At 38.0% G+C, this 25203-nt stretch overlaps 3 protein-coding genes across 4 annotated transcripts in view; 2 read left to right on the top strand and 1 right to left on the bottom strand.

The window, feature by feature from the left end:
- Positions 1–528: 528 nt before the first annotated feature.
- On the bottom strand, positions 529–5315 carry LOC105440563 (ileal sodium/bile acid cotransporter-like). Its single transcript, XM_011670871.2, has 4 exons — positions 4908–5315; positions 3394–3587; positions 2061–2265; positions 529–1230 (listed from the first exon to the last, which is right to left on the bottom strand). Exons 1-4 carry the CDS (start codon positions 5139–5141, stop codon positions 766–768), a joined length of 1098 nt encoding a protein of 365 aa, XP_011669173.2. The 5' UTR covers positions 5142–5315; the 3' UTR covers positions 529–765.
- A 1114-nt stretch (positions 5316–6429) lies between these two features.
- LOC100890227 (STAGA complex 65 subunit gamma) lies at positions 6430–16848 on the top strand. 2 transcript variants are annotated; one of them, XM_030977148.1, is made up of 12 exons: positions 6430–6544; positions 7644–7823; positions 8255–8372; positions 9321–9436; positions 10252–10361; positions 11078–11199; positions 11733–11876; positions 12482–12519; positions 13246–13383; positions 14060–14270; positions 15153–15280; positions 15777–16848. In XM_030977148.1, the coding sequence occupies exons 2-12, from the start codon at positions 7666–7668 to the stop codon at positions 15787–15789; spliced, it is 1296 nt and encodes a 431-aa protein (XP_030833008.1). In that variant the 5' UTR covers positions 6430–6544; positions 7644–7665; the 3' UTR covers positions 15790–16848. The 2 variants fall into 2 exon arrangements, with proteins under 2 accessions (XP_030833008.1, XP_030833007.1); XM_030977147.1 differs by having other exon boundaries at positions 7619–7823.
- A 765-nt stretch (positions 16849–17613) lies between these two features.
- Positions 17614–25203, top strand: part of LOC100890349 (L-threonine 3-dehydrogenase) — a 14498-nt gene continuing 6908 nt past the window's right edge. Inside the window, exons 1-4 of the mRNA XM_030977158.1 lie at positions 17614–17976; positions 18515–18677; positions 19332–19541; positions 23163–23295. Of these exons, the coding sequence (XP_030833018.1) occupies positions 17786–17976; positions 18515–18677; positions 19332–19541; positions 23163–23295 (697 nt within the window). The 5' untranslated portion in view covers positions 17614–17785. The remainder of the gene's footprint in view (positions 17977–18514; positions 18678–19331; positions 19542–23162; positions 23296–25203) is intronic.

Genomic DNA, 25203 nt, shown 5'->3' with positions numbered 1-25203 from the left:
CAATTTCGTAAATATGTTTTAAAAATAGGCCTTTCTATCCTTGTCAGCATATCAAAAAATCTAGCTGCACTCTATTTTATTTGTTTCTTGAATATGTTGCTCTCCTGACGGCAAAGGCTTTTCAGTGACTTTGGCGCAACTCAGACAATCTCCCCTAATCTAAATCGTTTAACAACCCCCTTATCATGGATTTTTTTTTTTGTAATACACTTTTTCGCTATTCGAAACAAATATTCAACGAAAGTTTAAATTGCCAGATGCGTATGCCCTTAGACAATACTTTTATGACATTAATATATTTTCTTTGCCAATATATCTCAAAATGAGTAAATGAGGAAACTCAAAAGCCAGGATATATCATGTTGAGGGCGCTCGTTATGGTAATTGAGTTGACATCATTGATCACCTAAAGAAAAGTCGGAATGAACAGATATAGCAAAGAAAATGAATCTCAATAAAAATGCACTATTGAAATTCGGTATCGCACATTAGTTCATTCAACTGTTACAAAATATGATAGTATCTCAATAGTCAACATGACAATTGCATACATCATTTTGTTGCTAGGTGGGACAAACATTATGTCTTACCCTACCTAACAATACGTAATATAAGCATTTTGCATTCTGATTATTGAAATACAATTATCGGTGATGGGTGAATGGAAGAAATCATTCGTATCAAGGAACTTCACAAAGACGTATGCATTAAATTTGGTTACATTGCAAAAATGGCTTATCAAGTTCTTGCGTCTGTTCGTTTCTTCTAAATTTCAGAATCGTGAGCAGAATATTCGTCTCCGGAGTTAAAATCTTTCTTCTTCGAGTCCAAGTCAGTGACAGGTCTACCATCCTTGGTACTGGACTTCGTGTACCTGACCACCGCCTTGTAAACAGCCACACTGAAGAGTCCTTCTATCATCATGATAGGACCGTAGAGCGACGGATAGGTGAAGACCTCGAACATGATGGGAGAGCCGTCGAACGTCAGGACGATCAGGGTCATAGCCAGAGAGACGTTCTGGAAACCCGTCTCGTAGGCGATGGTACGGCAATGCTGCGGGGAACGACGGAGAGCCCAGGAGATGAGATACCCGAGGGCGGCGCCCAGGGCAGGGAGGGTGAGGACGCAGAACCAGACCTGCCAGGAGACCAAGTACATGCCGGGGTTGATGATTGCCGTGAGGGTGACGCTGGTGGCTATTCCAAGGAAACCCAAGATGCTCGCAGCCTTAAAGGGGAGACGAGGAACAGTAAGATTAAAGGGGGTGGAAGTGACTGTATGGATTTTAACTACAATATAGGCCGATTATGACTCCACAATAATAAAAAAATGAAAAAACAAAAAATAATTATGAAAGAATTATAATTCAAAATTCTCTGTGATACAGCATATGGCATTGTGGTTAATACTGAACTTTAAAATGAACACTGCTCTCAAATGGAAAGAAATTGTACTATGGCGGGCACGTGAACACCCCCTCATTTTGCGGGCCAAACAAAGAAAGAGAGAGAGAGACAGAGAGATAGGGAGATAGAGAGAGAGAAAAGGGGAGAGAGAAAGGGAATAGAGAAAGGGGGAGTGGAAAATAACGTGAAAATAAGACGGTAGGACCCCTCCCGCACCCTTTTCCTATTCAAAGGCATCGTTAATTAAGTTCCATTCACCTATTAAGATATCACTCCCCCCCCCCCCCCCCCCACAAACAAAAAAATGATATCAGTGCCTCCTCAGTGCTGGGATCTACATTATGTCACCGAATATAAGCCCATTTCATAATCCTCTGTGATACAACTAAACGATATTCATTTTTTATAAACATAAAGTCTTTTTTTATAATGAAATGTGATACCATTAACCATTTAAATAATTGAAATGGACGCTGTTCACTTTTTCATAATTTGCTATGCTATAACTGAAAATTTCCGATGAACTGACTTTTTAAATAAACGATGTCCACTCTATAACGTTCTTTTCATAGTTCTCTATGATACAACTGACCGTGAACAATAAACATGACCATGAAAGAACCATTTTCCGACCATTTCCAATGAACTGACCTTTGAGATGAACGATGTCCACTGCTCTCTCTTCCATCGGATAACCATCCCAATCGCGACAGGGATCACGATAGAGACAAGCGCCGTGACGATACTCACGAAGGGAATGACCGCATTATCATCAGTCCACCTTCGACTATAGATGAACAGGTTCAGGGGCATTAACCCAATGGCAGCTAAGGTTGAGATGGTGGTCATGCTGATACTGAAATTAAAAGTGGTTTTATAGATTTTCAGTAATCTCATGTCGCCTCTCTAAACAAAATTGATGGCGAAATTTCACTAAATTGTACCTTCTTTATTCTTTCCACATACGGGACTATTAGGGTCTTGTTGGTAAACTCAAATCAGAGGGTACTTGTATATACTGTATATATATAAATATATATAGTCAAGTAAGTCAAGTAAGTAAAAGTGTGTATGTATAGGCATCTGATACTTGTCTTTCTCAGCTGTCGGGTAAAATAATGATCATCAAGCTACAGAAGAGCACTGTGGACACCTGCCCCCCCCCCCTATCCACATGGAATGGAGCAAAAATAGAAGAGAGAGAAAAGAGGAAAGAAATAAAAATAATGAAGAGAAACAAAAAAGAGAGGGAAGGAGGTAAAAGGCGTAGTATGTTAATGATATGACCCTCTCCCGCACAGTTTATAGTGATCAGACCTCTGGAATTATCCATCCTGCTAAACAAGTGACATTCCTAAGGATACCAATGAGTCCCCACCCCCCCCCCCCCATGATACCAATGCCCACTCCCCTGTGATACCAATGCCCCCCTCCCATGATACCAGTGCCCCCATGATATCAATGCCCCCACCCCATGATACCAATACCCCCCCCCCCCCCATGATATACCAATAACCCCTCCACCATGATACCAATGCCCCTCCCCCATTATACCAATACCTCTCCGCCGTGATACCATACCCCCTCCCCCATGATACGAACGCCTACTTCCCCCATGATACCAATAACCCCCATACACACTCCCATGTGATACTTATGCTCCCTCCCCCATTATACCAATGCCCCTTCCCTACATTATACCAATGCCCCCTCCCCCATGGTACCAATGCCCCCTCCCCACATGATACCAATGCCCACTCCCCCATGATACCAATGCCCCCTCCCCCCATGATACCAATGCCCCCTCCCCCATGATACCAATGCCCCCACCCCTCATGATACCAATGCCCCCCCCCCCGATGATACCAATAACCTCTACCCCATGATACCAATAACCCCTCCCCCATGATACCAATGCCCCCTCCCGCCCCCCCCCCCCCCCCATGACACCGATGCTCCCTTCAATACGATCCTAAAGCCACACCTGAGACATATATCTCCTTTGGTCCAGAAAGCAAAGAGGTTGGAGACGGTTCCTCCGGGGCAGCACGACATGATGAGCACCCCTAACGACATGGGAGTGGGTAAGGAGAGGGCGAGAGCGAGGCAGAAAGCAGACAGGGGCATCAGGAGGAACTGGCATAACATTCCGATCAATACGCTCTTCGGAACACGGAACTGAAAGACAAATGATTTTGATCTGATTTGATTTGATTCGCCAAATTCACTTCATGGAAAGGAAATACAGAATAACTCAATGCTTATTTCCTATTGATCCTAGTAAAAAACTTGATAAAAGAAGAGATGTGTCATTTGACTTACATAATAAAAATGATGGACAACACTATGAAACATATTAAAATTCTTGACGGCAATCTTCTCTTAGAAAACTATGGAAAGAAAAAGCCAACTTGTTTTTCTCTGGGGAAATGAAGGGGTGCGATCTATCGGCCCAATTTGGACAATACATTTGTTGACAGTGATTAAACCCGTTGAAATTCAAAAGAACTGTTAACGTTTATGACTTCGCGTATTATAAGAGGCGCAATCGCATATACTCATTTGAATACTGTGCGGTTTCTTTCATCGCTTTAGGGCTAACCTTGTCAGAAAAAAAAACCTTATGATATACGAAAGTCTTTAATAAAACTGACATTTTTCAACGACTTCCCCATATGCGTCGATATCACAGACAGAAGCTTTCAGTCTTGGGGCTGGGGCTGACCATACATAGAAAATTCTGGGGAAAGTTTACTGTCAATAACGATTTATAACTATATGAATTTCAAACTGGTAAGTAAGCGCATGAGGCTACAGGTACATGTACATGTACCGACAGTGCTCAATACTATATGACCTATACATGTAATTTGTAGACTGGAGCAGTTTATTCTTCCATCTGTATAGTTAGTTGTACAGTCTGTTTCGCCCGAAAGGCTGTACTAAACTTAACCTGAACTATATTTATGTAGTATGAAGATATGTGCTTGGGGTTACAACACGAGAGGTACTGATCGTCCTTGGAAATTAAAGATACTGGACAATACAACATTACTGAACTGTAAATATTGAACTTTATGGCTTTCAGACACGTAATATTAAATTATTTCTCGTTTATGCTACTATTGAAAAAATAAATGTATGAAGCCCTGACAATGTAAACACTACAAAAGTCTTCCCATGCATTTGTATTTTAAGTAAACATAAAGTTATGTCAATTTTATGACCTATATTTGTTGGTTTCTTATACTTATATATAGAGGTAAAAGTTTGCTTCAATACAAAGAGGAATTTCATACACAGTCAACAAAAATTATAATTTAATAGTGAAGAGATGCTTTTACAACGTATTTGGATGCAAAGGCATGAACGGAAAGAAGCGATATCATGGTTTCCATAATCAAGACCTGTCCATCACTACAACATTGAGCATTTGGGGCAGTTCTTGGACTGAACGGGGGTAAACATTAAAAGAAGATAGAAGATTATTTGACATACCACTTCTTTGAAATCTCTAGGTTGGACTACACAACCCATGGCAAGCATCAGGAAGACTAGGATTACGATCAACGTGATCTTATTGGCTTGTTTCAAGGCTGCGATGTGAGGAGGAGGAGGAGGTGGAGGAGAGAGACCAGTGGTCCAGTTATCCAGTCCCGTCACCATTGTAACATCGTCGGAAAACATCTCTTCATCAGATCGCATCCGTGTGGATGTTTCGAAAGAATCCATGGTGCGATGAACTCTGTTCTTCTTTCGTGTAATACAGTTAGCTATGTCTCGACCGGGTAATGATGCCAGAGATCAGCCTGAAGAGCAATTTAATTTAACCACAAAATAACTACGGAGAGGTTAGAACAAGGGTACGTGAAAGAAGGTGATGGAGGTGCATAGCCGTCTACCCCTTCTGAAGGAACGGCACAGTATGATGATGAAAGGAGAGGTAGAGGTACAAAAGCCCCAGCTCCGCTAAAATGGTAACTGTCTTTACTCGCACTCAGTCAACTATTATCAGACATTGTACTCAACTGCACTGCACCTCAACAGTACGACAATACACCTGACGGTGGCCTGTACTGCTACTGAAGAAGAAGAAGAGCTAGTGGAATAAAAAGGGGAGAGCAAACGAGAAGCACTCCATAAGAAAAGTGCTAGTTCACGTACCTATAAATCTGATGAAGCACATAGTCAGTTCTCTTTAACGAAGCCAACACGTATGAATTTTATTGTCTGTGAACTTAGGCTGCGTGACAAATTCAAGATCGGAAGCACGAGTGGATCCAGGATTCTATAAGGAGGGGAGGGGGGGGGCTATACCGATGATTTGTGACAAGCAAGAAAAGAAAAGTGTAGTTATCACATTTTGGTTGTATAATTCATTTTTTTAAGAAAACAAAAAAATCAATTTCAAAAAGACACAACGCAATTAAGAGTTTTTTTTAAATCTATGGACTCAAGTTTTTAAAAGGGGAATATACCCCCCCCCCTCCCTCCGATTTGGCCCCTGACCATTAGGAAGTGTGGGAATGAGATCGATCTCACGCTACTGGAATTGTTTCTATTTTCTGTCACATAGTTGCGACCGGGGCATGTAAACTTCCTATAATTATGTAGCTTCATGTCCTTCACAAAAGGATAGGTTAGATTGTGTTTCTAAATGCCTGGTGAAAATGTTCTGACCGTTATTTCAACTCAAAATACAGGGCTGTCAAGTTGTCAACCCTTGGGAAACTGCTTGGAGGCCTCGTATGCAATTTTTTTTTTTTTTTTTTTTTTGCTCAACGGGGGGGGGGGGGGGGGGGGGGGGGGGGGGGGCGGGGGGAGGGGATAGTGAGCATTAAAAAAAGGAGGAGGCGGGCAAAAAGGAAGCTAAGCGATTGGGATCGAGAAACACTTTATTTGTGTTATTTGGCCTATTAATGATAAGAAATTAAATCATAAAAATACCGATTGTGAGATTTTAAAACACTTCGCCATGTTTCGGTCTAATGAATTTTCCATTTTTATTTGCCACTTTTACACCAGAATACTTTTTCTGTCTCGAATACGTGAGCTGAGAGATCTCTTCCAAAATCCGCGATTGTGCTTGTTGTTCGGGCAGAGAGCAACTAATAAGATTTCACATTCTGTTTTAAGTGAGTATAAAGACATTCATCCAGTACGGGTATTCTGATACATTTTAAAGCTGCTTGATTTGGTCGATTAAAAGACGCGGGTACTTTAATGTACGGTCCCATATAATAGTATTTATGTCATGAGTTTCTTTCATGACTGAGGCCTTGGGAGATTGAATCGAAAAAATCCCCGCTGCCTTCGCGTCGGCAGCGGCGACACCCCTCTCCCCCTACCCTTCTTCTTCTTCTTCTTCCCCCTTTTGAGTACAGACCTCTTTACAGAGTATTATCGTACTATACTGGGGGTGTGTGCAGGTGGACCACTACACCGGGGTTTACTCCTAGTCTTATACGAATATGACTAGATCTATGACAAGTATTCATTTTATTGAATGTGAAAATTTTATTACTGTGGAATCCCCCAAATTTTAGATTACACAAGTCACAAAGGAGAAAATTCAACAGAAATGAGGCAAAGACAAAATGATGCTTCATTCCTGTTGTATGAGTCTGTGTGTGGAGGAATGAGTGTTTTCACAATACTGTACTAATCGTACCAAGGACGGGTGAGATAGTTTCGTCATTCACAGTTGCAGTTTCATCATTCTGTAGTTTGATACCATATTGCCATCACCTCGGCTCTAGGCTGTACCCTTGCCAGCCATTTATTCTGTGTTTTTGCCACATTGAACAATTAAACAAATATAAAAATGCTATAAATGTTCATTACTTTATTAATATTTTAATAATTTCTCATTCAATACCAAAGATATTAATCATAAATTTTTTTAAACGCTGCTATTTCATTGTTTTATTAATATTTCAATAATTTCTCATTCAATACCAAAGATATTGTTATCTGCAAAGGTTTTGACTCCACGGTTTGGACACACAACCATTCAGAAAACTACTTATGTTAAACTTAAAGGGTTCTTTAAAATCCTTGAGAAGATATTAGTCAAATGCATGATAAACCTGACATCATGAATTTAGTCTCAAAACTGTTCTGAGAGCAATTTTATACATACACATGCTGAGTGAAGAATTCAGTTATTAAACTGAGACTACTGACATTTTCCTTCATTTCTTTCATAGCTCTCGTCCATTTGACTTCTTTCGGAGCTTGAGTCGGAGAGTTTACGATGAGTGGTCATTGGGGTGAGATGTCTGGGTCGATTGTTTCCCCTGTGACATCCTCTGTGGTGGATATGGAAGCCCTGGCTATGAAGTCACAGAGTGTCCAGGTTAAAGTTCCTCATCTTCATCAGCCTTCTGCCCAACAGAAGCCACAAGTTCATCAGTAAGTATTTATCAAGGGATGGCATTTGATTTATTATCTTGATTATATTTCTGTTGATGTTATAACTTTGATTTAACCAAAATTCAGAGGGGTGTCGAAATGTCAACAACAAAAAATATACCAGTACACTTTATTTTTAAGCGTTGGCTCTTTACAGGCTCTGGTTGATTCTTGAATCCAACAGGAGACGGCTTCAGTTGGGGGAGGGCATGGCAATGTGGCAGTCTAGAATTTCACTCCATAGCATAATAGACTTACAGTATAAATAGGAATCCTGGAGGTTTATCCGATAAAAAAATAAGTAGAGAAAGAGAGAAAAGAATGGAGCCTTGAGTAAGAAAAGACTGCTTCTACCAAAAATATATTGAAATCAGATTAACATCTTTCTCTTTTGAATTATCTCTTTCTTCATGTTTGATTTTCTTCAACAGATTGCAGTCTGAATTATGTCGCCCTGATGTGACCAGTCTTCACTCTATAGACTTGCTCAAGCATTGCAGGCAGATCAGGACGAGAATGCTCACACACCAACATCAGCAAGAGTCATCTGTAAGTTCTACCACGTAAATGTATACATAGCTGAAATTTCTTTATCAGAATATTATTTTTTTAACCATTTTGGAATATCTTAAAGGTACTATGTCCTATTTGCAGGCCCAAAAAATGGAAAAGTTCAATTCCAACTGCATTTGAAAGATAATACTAATTTAGAACTTCCCTAAAAAAGGTGGGGCTTGAAAATGTCTTCAAGTGGGAAAATAACGACTATTAGTTGTCAAATCGACTTTAGGGCTATAGAGCCCAAAAGTAATAGTCTTGATTTTCAGACAATTGTACCGAATGGTCATACGTTTTATGCTGCGCAAAGATTCAATCAGTTTAATCTTGGCCATCACAAGAAGTGAGTTATTGATGTAGACAAATGCTCATGTATCCTTTACAACTCTTTTCATGTATGTTATTACCAAAGAAGGAAAAAAGCCAGTCAGTCACTCAATAGTGTCTGACAGTGAAGTCTAGCAAGTAAACGGGTTTCCTTGCATAATTTGAATATGATGACACTGCTAACGTTGAAATTTCACAGATAGGACATACATGACATATTCATAATTCCTGCAAAGTTCTACAGAATTTGAGGTTGGCTGCAAAAGGGACATAGTACCTTTAAAGAAAAAACATTGATTGAGATTTATATTTGAAGGAAGATTATCATTTATTATCAAATATTGGTTATAATTGAAATTATACATGGTTTTATCAAAATAACGAAATCAATGATAACATGTCTGTTGTTAAAATTGTTGTACTCTGGATAAACGTTGTGCCTTAAAATACTTTAAACTAATATTTAATAAATAATATCTTTCATTCATCTATACCCTCCCCTCCCACCACTTAAGAAGTATTCTATGGGCCTTTTTCTTCTTTTCTTTACATAATGCACTTGTATTCATTCTAAAGCTCCTTTTCTTTGGCTTGTTCAATTGTTTTGAATAGAAAGGAGAGGATAGATTTAGCAGTGCCAGACTACCACCCCTACCACCACAGCCTCAGGTGCAATCTTCTGACAAGTCATCTATCCCTGTCGTTACTGGTTTAAGAGAGAGACCAGGGTAAGAAAAGTTTATTATTTTGGTTTGGAGTTAAATACTATTGGTCAAAATACTATCACATGACACTTAGGGGCTTCCTTGTAAAGCTTGTTCTTGTGGTTCTGAACTAGACAACCGTGCTTTGGGACCACTCACTCCCAATTCTTTTCATATCAAGGACTGCATGGATATTTTTAGGGTTATCTTGAAGTTGATTCCAATGCTAATTATCCATGATTGCATCTACAAATCTACTTTTAATTTGGTGTTACCTTAGGATTTTTTTTAGAGTGGAATGTTGGTACCATAACTTGCAATACCCAATAATAAAGAAATATTTATAGCTCACATTTTTACTTTATTATTATGTCACGATTTGTCAAACTTAGTGCAAATATACTTTTTGATTTATATTCAATTCAATTTGTGATAATTCTATTCATTTTATTTTCACATTTGAATAAAATGAACAATCACAACGATAATAACATGCATCAAAAGAGAAAATAACAAGTACCCGGTATACAACACAAAAAATTCAAATATAAATTCTCGAATGATGATTTCCTGACTTATTTACAGGTGTACTTTACCACATGGATGTAGAAAATATAAGGTCTAACTCTTTGCAATCAATATTTAAAAAATGGGGGAAATATTATACTCAGTGTTTGTTTTATAATTACTTCATTGCCAACTTCACACTCTCAAGAAAGAAAGATTACCGACAGTCCAATCCTCGCCCCTCTCTCATATGGTGCAACCGTAAGCCTACTGTTTATCATTTTATATGTTAAAATAGCTTAATACCATTTTAAAAAATTCCCTTCATTCAGGTGTCCAAGATTAAAACTGGCCGATGGAAGCATAGAGATTGATGCAGGGACCGCCAGACAGCTCAGCTGTAGGGCAGTGGCCACCATCTGTTCACATAATGGATATGATTGTAAGTTGAATGCCCGAATAGAATAGTCAACTGTAAGTCATAATGGTCAAGCTGTAATTGATCGTCAGTCAATGTATAACATTATTCTTGAATTCCTGACCTTGACTGTGGGCCCAAGAATAACTTCACCAAAATATTTTTTCTTCGGAATTAGGGATTTATAATTTCATTACAAGTACCACAAAAATGTAAACTACGGTAACTACAATATTCAATCTAAAACATTACCTATAACACATTAGCAATTCATGCTATCTTTAATAAATTTTAGAACATAGAAAATGGTGGAATAGAAAATGTTGTACTCATTTGCAAGTGGAAGCTTGAGTACGCTTCTATGTCTTTCTGATCATCAAAATAAAAGATTGGGTAGAATTGGGATTTTGTTCCTTTGCACATTATAAGTGTAATATTGCATACCTCACCTCTGCATTTGTACCATTGATGATTGAAAATGTTTCACATAAAACTCTAGCTTTCTCTTAGAAAAGTAAATACTCTGGTGAATTTTTCATCAATGAAATAAAGATAACTAAATTCAAAAATGATAACAAAACATATTAGCTTAGATTTCAGCAACCTAGTCTATCAATTGACAAGGTCTGGACTGCGTAGAGTGTCAGACATTTATGATTTGCATCATTAGTCGACAGCTGTGACACCTTAACTTCATGATATTTCTTTCAATCTTTTTTTTTCCCCCTCCATATTCCTAGCAAGTCAGGAATCTTCATTAGAAACATTATCTGACGTTCTCCAGGAGTTCTTATGTAACACCTGTAAACTATTGAGAGTTGCTGTAGACAGAGAGGCTCATACGGGGCATACAGGATTCCAAGTAAGTGGGGCTATTAAAAGTAATACATGCAATTGGACAATAGTACAGTAGATTAATCAAAGAGGGGCAGGTGTTAACGTGAGACTCAGTCAGATTTATCTACCCTTTTTTTAATACATACTACACCCTTTCAAACTTTTTCTGTGAATGTTTAGGTTTATGAACATGGAAGTTCGAATGTTGTCGTGAAAAATCTAGTTTGATATATTACAATACAACATGTTCACCAGTTAGACCAGTTACACCAATTGTACCAGTTATACCAGCTACACCATCTACACCTGTTACACCATACCACTTAATACACCAGTTACGCTAGTTAAATCAGTTACACCTGTTTATGCCAGATATAAATGTGATGACTGTACTCTGAATTGAAAAGCTGTTGTAACCAGAAAAGTATTTTAAAAGAGAAATGCCCTATTATTTATTGTCACTCACCACCCAATTTACCTTGCTTCCCATATTCTGTGGGCCAGATGTTTTAACACAAAGTTACCTGGCACTTTTGAATCTTTGTTTATCTCTGTAAGGACACCCTTTCCCAAGTATTCCATGAGATTGGTGTCGGTAGCACACAGACACTTATCAACTTCTGGAAGACGAGGATACAAGACTACCATGACCGCATCTTGAAACAGACAGAGGAAATTAGAGAGAAATATGAAGATATGAAGGTATTTAAGCAAGCCATATTGGTTGTGATGTAATGGATGTGTCACAAGATCTCTAGATCAGAGGGGCGTTTCACAAAACTTGTCATCATTGACAAATGACAGTTGTTGTTATAAGCTACTGAATTCCTCGCTTCTGATTAGTTATCAGCAGATTTGTAACTGATTTTTGTGAAACACCCCCCCCCCCCCAGGTGTCAGAGGTTCAAATCTCATTAGGGGCAATAATGAATCCTAGAATTGATGTTAAAGAAGACAGTTGTAACAAACGAAAAATTAACAGGCCCCGTAGAGCACCATTCAAAATCCAAGACATAAACTGAAAGGTATATGGCCCAAATTTTGATAAGAATGCATTCTTTAATTGACAAATTTTGTGTCTTTATTTTAAGGTGTATATTGTTCCATAAACTAAGTAAGCAGTTTTAACCTTGAATTGAGGCTTTGTGACAGTTATTAAAACCCATTAATATTATGTCAATTTATTTTCAAAAGTTTATCAAACAAACTGGTCATCAATATGCCTTATCCTCGTGTTAATCCACTTAGCACATGCATTTTCATATCAATCATTAACTGTGTCTGATTGTAAAACTTTGATTTTACAGAACCCAAATTACCAGTCACAAGATGACAAGTCTCCAAGGTATGGAAGAACTTTCTACAAATTTCTATGTCATGGTACTTATGTCATTAGTCAGCCCAACGAACAGATCCATGTATTTTATACACTGTCTTCCATTGCTTCTCTGCACATTTTTTCCACTTAATATCTTTTTTTTATGCCCTCTGTTTTCAATATTTGACCTACAAAGCAACTGGAGTCGTCTTTTACTTAAAGGCATCGTTTAACAATGTAAAATCTGAGATGCATGGCCCTACGTGTTATCAGTGTCTGTGATATGGTGTTATATTGAAGCCCTAACAAAATTGTGGTTAAAAATTCATGAAGTGCCTCAAAAGAGTAAAAATCCTTAAGTGACCGGTTTTTACCATACTCGTTTTTCCCAATAGACTGTAGTGTTATGAAAACCGTTATGAAAACATTTTTTTAAATTTCGATTTCCAATCATAAATATCTTTATAATCAGACAGGCGATCGGCTTGTAAAAGTTATGGGGTTCCTGACTGACCTAAAGGTTTATAATTATCATTGCAGCATTAGCTAAATCCAGGATTTTGTTTCAGATTCTGAGACAAAGTTACCCAATCCCTTTAATGTATGAAGAAGGGATCTATGGACACATGCTTCAGTAAGCACCTCCTCATATGATATTCTATTAGTCCATTTTAATGAGAGAAAAAATCTTCACAGGAACCACATTTCTGCCTAGGTAACCATCAGTCCCTTATATCTTTTTTTTCTTTGTAGAGTCAAAGAGGAGCCTATGTCGGATGCATCCTTCCACGATCCTCAGTCACAGCCCAAGGACGATGTAGCTGAGAACCACAGCGAAACATCCTCTTCAGAGACACCATCGAATCAGCCACTCTCGTTTCACGGCCTCGGGTAAGCACTGGTAGACCTAGACCCTTTGGCCCGAATGCACAAAGGAGGTTTATCTTAAAGGCACACTGTCCTACTTGTAGCTACTTGCTCCCTCTATATAGAAAACTTCCCCAATCAGTGTCTGTTGGTCCCCCATGATCCTCTTTTTCTTATGTTAAATGAAAGCTGGGTTAATGAGATAGCCACCTGTCACAGTGACCTCGCTGGCTCGCTGTGTGGTCTAATCCCTTCTGGCTGAAGTAGTAAAGCCTCCCTTTAACCCATGGTTCAAACCCTCATTTACATAACCCATGATTTTAAAATTAGCGCAAACTAAGCATATTTAGCCTTGCGCGCTTCTCTCACTCACCAAGTTCTTGCTATGTGATGGACTGTAGCATAGACTCTAATTGTGTTCTGTTTTAGTGCCTAACCAATAAACAGCACAATTACCACTTACATATAATACTCCTTGTGGTATCTCACAAAAATCTTCCACCTTTGTAGGTGGTCGTCTATCACCAAAATGCTATGATTTATGTGGTCAGTAACTCTCAGACCTATAAATACCCATTCATTCATAATATAATCATAGCATGTGTCTTTGCATAAATAAAACTGAACCAAAAAAAAAGACTACTAGTCTTACACAGTACGTTTATTAAAAACCAATGTAATTTACCGGTATCATTTTCAGTGGGATGGATTTGGATGACTCCGGTGGAGCTGTGACAGTGGTAGAAGCAGGAGAGAGAGGAGAGGAGGGGGTGGTGGATGAGAGTAGCAATGAATGGTACGCTGGGGTTAAGGAGGAAGACAATGGAGAGGATGTAGGAAGCACGGCAGCCGGGATGGGTGGCGTGAAGAGAGAGCTAATGAGTGGAGATGATGAGAACTCACAAGACGTGGTAAGTTAATAATATTTCTAATATTTCTGCTTATATAGCGCTTAATACAACGGCAATGTCCAGGTTTCTAAGCACTTTACATTATTACCCCAGTCATCCGATTCTGGCTTGCCCGCACTCAATGTATGCACTTTCTCCACTGCCTGGGGAGCATTCCAGCAAGAGCTACTAGACTCAAATTGCTAAGCATACTACGTTGGCTTTCGCATCCTACCGGGTACCCATTTAACACCTGGGTGGAGAGTGGCAAATGTAGATCAATGTCTTGCCAAAGGACATTAGTCCAGTGACGTATTCACTCATCCACAACACCTCTACTAAAGTTGTAGGCATTTGCCTTGATGGCCTGAGGTATACCCGTTATACCTCTAATAACAGTTATCAGGGATGCCAGTTTTCAGGCCCTGGCGATTTATTTTTTAGACCATAGTTAATTTTTTTTTGGTGTTAAATAGCTCATTCTAGGTAATTTTCAGGCCCTCTGATCAATTCTGACTGGCATCCCTGAGTTATACCTTAGGTGCCATGATACGATGCTAAAGCGTTCAAGGAATTTCTTCCTGGGTGGAGTGTAGCAAACATAGATTAATGTCTTGCCATGTCAAACCACGAACCATGGTATATTTAGTCTGATGACCTATCCAGGAGACCATGACACATAATTATTTTTGTAAATTTTAAAACAAAACAGTAAAAAATAATAGGAGACCATGTAAAGCACTACATTCACTAAAAGAGGTATCTCATTAAAGTGATTGAAGTTCTTATTAGATATCTGCTATGCTGGGGGAAATGAATTATGTCCCCTTGGAGCTTTTAGAGTGTTAATTTCTCAGCAAACGTAACCATTGCCAAATCATTTTCTCAATGATTCTATTACAGAAGATAGAAGAAACCGTAATTGGGGAATCCCCTCTTGGATCACAGTTAACTACAAGCCACACCCTGGATGTTGATACCACCTCTCCTGTGGAGAAGAAGATCCACTTAAATATGCCACCAAGAAAGAAGTAAGTATAAAAAAAAAATCCATTTTTATCAAACATCTTGAGTATTCTTCTAAATATTAGATGTAGAGGGGGTACTTGCAAAGCAGGTCTACTTGGCTGGCTGTGAACAGGACTGGCTTGTTTTAAAGAAACATACATGAATAAATAAATATTATTATTAATGTCCCAAATACATATTATTCATGTACTTGCAATAAATCTCCTAGGAAGATGTTGAAGACAAATCAACCTACAGACAATTATTAACCTGGTTAATCATTTATTGTAAGTCCAATGGAGAAGGAAGAACCAACCTTATAGATTCATATTGTCAAAATTCCATTTATACATTTTTGTTTGTGTTTCATAGAAACTAATTTTATATTTCTCATGTAAGATACATTGTTCATATTTTGTATTTTTGAATAAATTTCTGTGTATCTCACTCTCTCTCTCTCTCTCTCTTTCTCTTTCTCTCTCTTCTGTCTTCGTCCCCTTTTTCTTTTTCATATTTTAGGAAAAAGAAGTGACATGGATGCAAGAGCTGTCTTTATTTTACTCAAAAAATGCTACATGTATTAAGGCTGACCTTACTTATTTATGGACAAGATATGTTGCTACTTGTACAACTGCAAAACCTCTTGTCTTTCTGAGTTGATAACTTTGATACCGGAATTGGACCAGGACATCAGTGAAATATGTTTTGTGTAGACAGTATTCCTCTAACCAGTATTCAAATATTACATAATACACATTAATGCAGAACCATATTTTATTAGTGATTAAGTGAAGATGAAGAAATTAACAATTTCTTGTGCTTCGTGCCCAAATTTCCAACTGTTCGTTTGAATCAACAAGTGAAAAGTAATCTCTATATTTCCATAATTCATCTCTGAGGAGAGTTTGATTCCCTTAGTTGTGTTGCTAGTAGGACCAATAGAGAAGCCAGCATCTATCTGTTGAGAAACCAAGATTTACAAGTATAAGATTTGATAAATTTGTTGAATTATGACTGAATATACTTCCAACCAAAAGCAGATCATAGCAAACATTTCCAGCTTACACTAATGGTAGTGACAGTCATAGAAATAACTCCTTCATAATTCCAGTTCTTATTCTACATACAATCAGATTTGTCCTTTACGTCCTGATTTCTTTTATACCATTCTAGAATACAACATGCAGTCTCATTTGTTTATTAATAGCTCAAATAACTGTAAATCCAGATCATGTTAATATCCTTTTATCATTCATGGATATCTCATTGCATTCAATCCCCTAATAATATGTAGTGTTAGACAATTACATTGTGTTATCTCCAAATCACTTCAGGATGTGAAATGTCATTAAATGAGGTCAGGTACTATATCACAACCTTGGAAATATGCAAAATTCTTGCAATCATTTTCAATCGGTCAGTATGCAGTTGTACACTGTATTGTTATGCATATTAGATGTTAGCTGTACAAGTAGAGATATGATGAACATAACTCTTTTATAGCTGTATAACTTGATATTAGTTAAGTCATGTTACTTTTCACATAAATATTGTGCATGTGTTTATATCTATATTAAATATTCAATCTATATTTTGGTGTGGTTTTCTTTGGCAATGAGAATTTTAATGAGAATAACTGACAGGATTGAAATAGAGAGAGAAAGAGAAAGAGAGTGAGAGAGAGGGAGGGAGGTGGAGAGAGAGAGAGAGAAAGAGAGAGAGAGAGAAAGAGAGAGAGAGAGAGAGAGAGAGTATTTGTGGAAATGAAGGAAGGAAGATCTAGTATGAAGAGACGGTGAAGAGTAAACTTTGGAAGAAGAAAAGAGGGGTATGACAGGGATGGAAAGAGAGCTTCAGAGGAGAGAGGAAACTAGAACTATAATGAGGGAGGGGGTGACAGAATACTAGAGAGTGTAGAGATAGATAAGGAAAGAGAAGAGAGTATATCGGAAAGGGAAAGAGAAAAGGTAGTTCGTCAGAGGCAAAAAGAGAGAAGAAAGGTGCAGGTGAAAGAGAAAATGTAAGGGAAAAGGATTATATGATGGAGGGTAAGAGGGGGAAAAAATATGACTAGACACCCCCACCCCCACCCCCAGCCCCCCTCCCCTCCGCTCCCTTATCGGAACATCAAGGGGACCGCGGGGGCGTGGCTGAGCGGTGATTTCCCAGTAGTTATAGCCTTTGTAAAGTCTCCAAATCAATTATTTTGCATGGCTTTGTGTAAAATTTGACTAAAACTAATGATTTTTGTCTTCATTTGATCTAACATATTACGTAATATAATTTATTTCGAGAATTACATATTTCAATATATGAGAGACGTTAATATTAAGTTTGAAGATTTACCATATGCTCAAAACGACTCTGAAACAGCTAGCTGTGCGAGGAATTAGGAAATCACTGCGATCAACAATCAAGCAAGGTGAATCAGATCGGTGGTTTGTGCAGTGCATAAGAGCCGCCGCTATAGGAATCGAATGAGCGGTAGGGTAACATAACACACGCCAGAGTTTCTCCGATGGTTTGTGATGGCGGACGGCGAGCCCGCGTGTCACCGTTTGGTGTTTCTCGGAGCCGATCGCAGCCCGTCGCTCCTCACTGATACGGTTAAACTCCCTGTGTTGAAACCAGGAGAAATTTTAGCTAAAGTTCGTCTTGCAACAATTTGCTCCTCCGATCTTCACACCTTACACGGGAAAAGAAGGGGAGATTATCCTTGGTAAGTTATTGAAAATTGCAATAGGGTCTAATCAAATTTAATAAATGTCATGACAAAAAATGTCAACTGAAAATGAATATCATGATGACAATGAATGTTTAGTTTCAGATTACTTGTTGTTGATCAACTTGATGCTGATCAGCTTCTTCAAGTTCTTGATGAAGTTTTAGCTCAGAAACTTTGAACATATAGAATATGACTGACAAGGAAGTGAAAATGTCTACACTTGTGTGTAAAGCACGATTAGGATTAGTTTCTGAAATTTCCGGAAAGGAAATATAATTGACTTGGGGGAGCTAGGAGAGACTCAAGAATTATTTTTCTTTAACTCTTGACAGTTTTGTCGCTATTAAAACCAAAACCGGATGGCAGATATGGTTAGGGCAGAGGGTGCATATGGGGTAAATGTTTCTCTTGCCCCTACTGCCTACCCATATCTTTCACCAAGGGCGCACTTACAAGTACCTCTTAAATTAGCTCTTTAGAAAATAAAATGGTTTTAATTTAAGACATCAAATCCTCTTTGAATTATTTGCAGTGCTCTCGGCCATGAAGGTGTGCTGGAAGTCCTTGCTCACAATCGAGGCAGTCAGAGTAAGCTAGCTGTAGGGCAAAGAATCACATTCACGGTCGCTGATGTCTGTCATAACTGTAGCAGATGTCGGGTTGGACTGCCCCAAAAGTGTGATACTCTCTTCAAGGTATGCTTTAAACACCTAAACTACTACAGGCCCAAAGTTTTATGCCAAATAAAAAGAAGATGAAGAATAAAAAAAATGAGAAGGAGAAAGAGGAGGAGGAGGAGGAGGAGGAGGACTGGAGGAGGGGGAGGGGCAGAAGGAGGAGGCAGAGGGGGAGGGGGAGGAGGAGGAGGAGGAGGAGAATTAGGAGGAGGAGATACAGTGAATAGTAATATAGAATTGTAGATTTAAATAGTATTCAGTGAACATTAAAGAATTCTAATGGGTTGTAATTATCTCTTTTGGCCTAGATGCACTATTTTTCTAATTATCTTGAGTCTCTTGACCAATAAATCTAAGCATGGATCATTCATTTATTCTTCCTCTTTCTTTTAAATGTCACATAGAGCATAACATTAGATCATTACACAATGTAAAAACAAATAATAATGATAATAATGCACATGTAGACAAGCATTACAATTATAAATTAGGCTGATCTTATTATGATAATAACTGAGAGATATTGATTGGGTGATTAGCATGAAGCATTCCATGCCCTAATTAGCTCTATTCAAGATTGCTCATTATAGTTCATCAAGGTCACATCAATTATAACCTCACTAAGGATACTAACCCAATCTATTTTGTTTTGCATCGATCTGTCTTCATTAGTATGGCCACAGCCAGATCACCAGTCAGAGAAGCCTGAGCGGTTGCTATGCAACCCACATGGTCCTACATCCAGGAACCTGCGTCTTTCCAATCCCAGACCACATCACGGATAAGATGGCTGCCCCAATTAATTGCTCCTTAGCAACCATGGTGAACGCCGTCTCATCTTTCTCCCACAAAGATGCTGGCTCCAAGTCGGTTCTCTTGCAGGTAAAAAAAAAAAAGTGCCTCTTCTTTTTATTCCTTTTCTCTCTCTCTCTTTCTCTCTCCCTCTCCCTCTCAGTCTCGATTTTTCTTTCTCTCTTTCTCTCACTCCCTTTCCCTCTCACTCTCTTTCTCTCTCACTCTCTCTCCCTCTCTCATTCTCTCTCTCATTCTCTCTTATTCTCTCTCTCTCTCTTCTTTTATTTTCTTCTGTCTTTTTTATAAGATTGATGTATATTGTATTGCCATTACGATACTCTTTTGTGTTTAGAGCAAAGAAGAAACATCACTAACTCTCTGTAATTATGGCAACACCCTTTGGGCTCTCAAGAAGGCTTTTGTCTGCTGAGAGCCAGAAGGGAGTACATTATATCTTTTGGGTGATCCTTACATGTGCAAGGATCGATCTAAAACTAGCAGAGAGTGTGATGAAAGTTGAAATATATTTTAGTCTCCTCATTGTTCCATTGTTTATTTCAATCTCCTCATGTTGGTGATTCATACATGTACAAGGATCCAAAACTAGAAGAGTGTTTGATGAAACTTCAAGTATATTTCTTAAAACAACTATCGGCCTTCCCAAACTGAATTTTTTTATTCAATAGGGGGGAGGTTGTGGCTATGTCATCATTTAAACAACTCTGATCATGTCAAGCCTGACACAACTGAATAAACTTACCTCGACTTTCAATTTTGCTGAATTAGCTGCTTAAAAATGACCTTTAGTAATGAGACCTTTCATCTAAGATTACAACAGTCTGCGTCTACCTGCGTCAGATGTATACTGTACATTTTGCTCCACAAGCTCCTTGGCGACTTGCAAAGTAGTAAATGCTAATGCCCAGGCTCCTTTTTTTTAAAGTCTGGACGAGAAACACGCTATTCTTGTTATTTGGCCTAATCATCACTATATATGCTAATGGATATGGGATTCCCAAAGGGCTCTAGCATTAGCAAGGTTGAATGAGCAAATTGTGAGCTTTTGTTTGAATGAGAGATGATCTTTTTAATAACACACTTTTTGGAAGGGAACCTTAATTGATATAGCTCCCTAATTGATTATTGACTTAATTGCCATAGCTCCCTAAGGGTATATGTCTGTGATATCATCTTAATACACTAGTCTCATGATCATAAATAAATAATGATAATAGTGATGTATGAGATTTATAAGGCGCTAAATCTACTTGGCTCTATAAATAACAAGACATTTGCCCCAATTAGCATCGCAGGATTAGATTGTAGAGTCATTCAAGAAAACATTGAAAAAAATATATGTAATTATCGTAATGATGGAATGCTGTAATGCCATTGAATGATAACAGCCAGATTTTTTAAATCTCTTTTTCTTTCATTTACCGGTTAAAAAAATTGTAGAGGCAATATGGATGTGCATAGGAAGTTAAAGTATTGATATTTTTGTTCTACCTGTCACTATGTCTGCTCCTTGGACTGATCAATTTCGTTTTGATTGTGTTCAATATAAATTAAACTTCAGTTTTAAAGTGATAGTGCACTTGTTGGTGTTGAAAAGGTTTGTAAACTTAAAGGTATAGACCAGTTTTGGAAACGCCCCCCCCCCCCCTCTCAAAAAATGAAATGGAAGCTCTTATTACCAATCATGTGAAAGAATATGTTTTGACTAATACGCGATAATACAAATTTTGCCGGGAAACCACCTACTCATTGATATATTTGCTAAATTGTCATGTCGATCCGGCCTGGATAGATATCGCGAATGCACTTCAACATTGAACATTTGGGCATACATATTTCTGCTTTTTTGCAAATTTAGGTTGAAGTATTGCAATCCAAACCTCCGAAGGCATTATTTAAACAATATTGAATGGATATTTTACACCCAAAACCCTTGAACCGCAATTTTACCACTACCGGCCTATATCTTAAATGCTAAATTTGTCCATTAGGAGGAAATTATAATTTGTAACACCAGAGAAGCTTACATTAATGAAAAGTGGCATATTGCATGTAACTTTTCACACGCCTTGAAAGCTTGGCATCAAACCATTTATCTAAAAGGCATACATGCATCATGGTTTCCATGGTGACCCATATTGTACCATGTCTCTAACATTAGTAATGCTGATGATGAGCGGGGGGCTAAAATGTTCATTTATAAATTTATAACGAAGAGAGGAAGGTTGGATTGACGTCATCAGACGTGCCTCGTATCTGGCTATATTGCTGGTATGAAAAGTAAAAGGAAAATGTGCTGGCAAGAGAGCAGTGTTTTTCATTATAGCCATTATGATATAACCATAATGGCCTTTACTCATTAGATTTCTACCCCATGTTGGGCTTGAGCTTTTGTTCTGGTTTAACAAAAGGAGGTCAGTTAAAGGTCTAGGTATTCTTTTGTTAAACAAAAATATCCAGGGTCAGGTTTACCTAGTATTACTGAATAAGTAAAAAATGGACCAACTATTATCATTACTATGATTATCATTATTATTAGTAGTGTATGATTATTATTATGATTCTTATTTGATATTATTATTTTTATTATTGTTAGTATTGTTACTATTATTGTTGTTATTATTATTAATATTATTATTATTGCTATTATTAGTTATATTACTTTTTTGTTTATTGTTGGTGTTGTTATTACTTGTGTTGTTGTTGTTGTTATTGTTAGTTATATTTGGCACAAATGATGTACCCTTGATAATAAATGTTACCACTGGGGATAAAAACAGTTTTCTTATCCACAAATCTGATTAGGTGTTCAGCATCGTACTCTGCCAGTGCAGGTAACTAATGGGAAACAAGATTATTTACATATAAGTTATCTTGAGAACTAATTCATTATGAATTTATTTGAAGCTCTGTTTGACATTAATTAGCTTAATCAGAAATACAATATTTTACCAGTAATTCAATCAGGCAAAGTGCCTTTGACAATCAGTTGACCGTCTGTCATGATTATAAAAGACTCCTTGTTTTCCTTGTTCTTTCTCTTTCTATACATCCTTTCTTCCTCCCCCCCCCCCCCCCTCTCTCTCTCTCTCTCTCTCTCTCTCTCTCTCTCTCTCTCTCTCTCTCTTTCTCTCTCTCTCCCCTTTCTCTTTCTCTCTCTCTCCCTTTCTCTTTCCAATACTCATATTCCATCACTCTTCCCTCTCCTTTCATTTTTTCTCTATCTATCTTCTATTTGTCCCTCTCCCTTTCTGTCTTTCTTTATCTCTCTCCCTGTCTTTATCTCTCTCTCTGTAATTATATTCCTGTATTTTTGCAGTTTCTATTGTCAATTCTGTCACTCTCTTTTCCCCTCTTTCTCTCTCCTCGTCTCCCTCTTCTCTCTGTTTTCCCCCCAAATCTCTCTGTCTTCATATATCAGACCATTATTCTTGAGCCCTTGCCCTCTCTTTCTCCTCTCAATGTTGCTCTCTCTCTCTCTCTCTCTCCTTTTTCTCTCCCCTGCCTCTTCTCTCAATTTTGTTTACTTTCTCAAATCTCTCTTTCTTGCCTCTCTCTCTTTCTATCTTGTTCTTTTTCTTGTTTACCCATCTCCATCTGTCTAGACTTGTCAGTTATGGTGATTCAAAGAAACAGAAATTACATAAAACTATAATTATTTTATAATTTGTTAAAATATAACTATTCCAGGGAGCAGGTCTATTAGGTGTGTATGGATGCTCCCTCCTTCACAGCCTTGGCTTTGGGAAGGTGTTTGTCAGTGATGTTGATGGGAAGAGACTGAGCACCATACCCCTCTTTGGAGGAACTCCAATCTTAGCAGGTATGAACACATTCTCGTTTTGCGTTTCCAGTCAAACAAACACCTAAGAATTGCTTTGCATTTTACAGATGTTTCATTTTTGTTACAATCACAGATCAGATCTGGTTGCTTATTTAGTGTCTAAACAGTCTATTGTTCTTCCCAGATGATGAAGCAGCTTGAGAATGTGTGAGGATGTAGATTTGTTAGATTTAGTCATCTTTAATTAATTTTGTTGTGTTTTATGTGCGTCAAACCGTAACTCCATGTACACCTGGTTAACAGCTGTTTTGAAGTTGCCACTTCAAAGAATGATTGGGAAATAATAATAATAATATTGGATTCTTATATAGCGCACGTTTCGACCTTGCAAGGTCCTCAAGGCGCTCCAACATTAACCGGCTATGCTAGGCTGCCGATTTTGACGCTCACAGCATTTTAAGGAATTCCTTCCTACCGATCATGTTGTATTTTCCTCATCATTGTAAAACTTATAATTACAACTTCATGAGATCACTCATGCACTATTGATAATTGATATGTTAATTGTATTAAATCTGGGGAACTAATTTTTAAAAAGGTCAAAAAGAAATTTTATTTCAATGATCATGCAGCTTGACAACAAGAGAATTCAACATATTCTGGTTTTGAAATTTGGATAATACTTGTATTCACTTGAAACCCACTTTACATAAGCTGTAATAACCATTTACATATAAACAACACTTGCAAATAAAGCAAGAAAAATTGAAATAGAGATTTAAATAATAATAATAATAATAATAGGCGTTTATATAGCGCCGTCTTTCTAGAAATTCTATTCCGAGGCGCATTTATTATTACCCCGGCTTTAGCCTAGCTGCCCGGCTCCACCATTTCAAGGAATTAATTTCTGCCAGGTACCCATTTACATCATCTGGGTTGAGTTTGGCAAATGTAGATCAATGTCTTGCCAAAGGACATTAGTGCCGCCGCGGGAAAACAAAATCATTTTACCTTCTTTTTATTACGACATAGAAGAAGAAAAGAGAGCAAGTGAGACTATTGGATATCGTCCTTTTTTAGCAATCGGATTCCGAATCTGAAGGCAAAAATGTTGGGATTTTTTATATTGTTAGGCCCATTTACATTGCAGAAAAACCCATTTGAAAACCATCATTTTGTTTAATACTCCCATTTAAATACTAGTATCAACCCGCCCCCCCCCCCAAAAGAAGTTATCGGTGTTGAATAACTCTATTTTGGGGGCAAGTTTTGCGCATGCACCACTTGTCGCTGCTTTGCATGCGTTAGCATGAGGAGAGTCACATGACCCAAAATCTGAATAATTCACCAGTGTTTTGAGAGCAAGCATTTACACTGCAAAGACCGGTGTAGATTTGGCAGGCCACACTCAAGAGGCACATGTAGATTTTTCAAAATCAGGTTTTTGCTTGCGTTTATGCGTAAATGTTTCCTTGCAACTTCCGACAAAACTCTGAAACATGAGAAAAACCAATGGTTTTTGCCAGCAGTGTGAATGCTATACTAGACAGGCACAGCTATTGTTATTTGCCTCAAGGGTAGATCTTAATTTGATGGTTACCATGACAACCAGTTGAGGTTTTCCGGAGACAATTATCCTGTGTTACTGCTGCTGAATGGCGGGGTAAATGTTTGCAAAATTGCAGACTGATTGCTGATCAATTACTTAAATACCTGTGGGTATGAGTGACTGGCACAAATTAGTATTTCAAAATTGCAAACTTATGGTATTTTTTACAAGGCATTATTTATATAAGTGATGGATAGCCTACCCTTACCCCTCCCCCCCCCCCCCCCCCCATAAATCATGGGCTATTATTATTACCAGCCACTGTTTGAATAAGGGGTGGAAACCACCCCTCCTCTCTATCTATCTCTATATCTCTCTCTTTAGCTCTCTCTCTC

The sequence above is a fragment of the Strongylocentrotus purpuratus genome, unplaced genomic scaffold, assembly GCF_000002235.5.
Source record: "Strongylocentrotus purpuratus isolate Spur 01 unplaced genomic scaffold, Spur_5.0 spur5_scaffold_9, whole genome shotgun sequence".
NCBI classification, from domain to species: Eukaryota; Metazoa; Echinodermata; class Echinoidea; order Camarodonta; family Strongylocentrotidae; genus Strongylocentrotus; species Strongylocentrotus purpuratus.
This window is presented reverse-complemented; position numbering and strand designations above follow the sequence as displayed.

Excerpts from the sequence above, each read along its gene's own strand:
- LOC105440563 (XM_011670871.2), bottom strand. The coding sequence starts at position 5,141 with ATGGATTCTTTCGAAACATCCACACGGATGCGATCTGATGAAGAGATG. Across the intron at positions 3,588-4,907 it reads CTAGAGATTTCAAAGAAGTG|TTCCGTGTTCCGAAGAGCGT; the intron begins GTATGTCAAATA and ends TTTGTCTTTCAG. Across the intron at positions 2,266-3,393 it reads AAAGGAGATATATGTCTCAG|TATCAGCATGACCACCATCT; the intron begins GTGTGGCTTTAG and ends TTTTAATTTCAG.
- LOC100890227 (XM_030977148.1), top strand. The coding sequence starts at position 7,666 with ATGAGTGGTCATTGGGGTGAGATGTCTGGGTCGATTGTTTCCCCTGTG. Across the intron at positions 13,384-14,059 it reads CTCTCGTTTCACGGCCTCGG|TGGGATGGATTTGGATGACT; the intron begins GTAAGCACTGGT and ends TATCATTTTCAG. Across the intron at positions 14,271-15,152 it reads ATGAGAACTCACAAGACGTG|AAGATAGAAGAAACCGTAAT; the intron begins GTAAGTTAATAA and ends ATTCTATTACAG.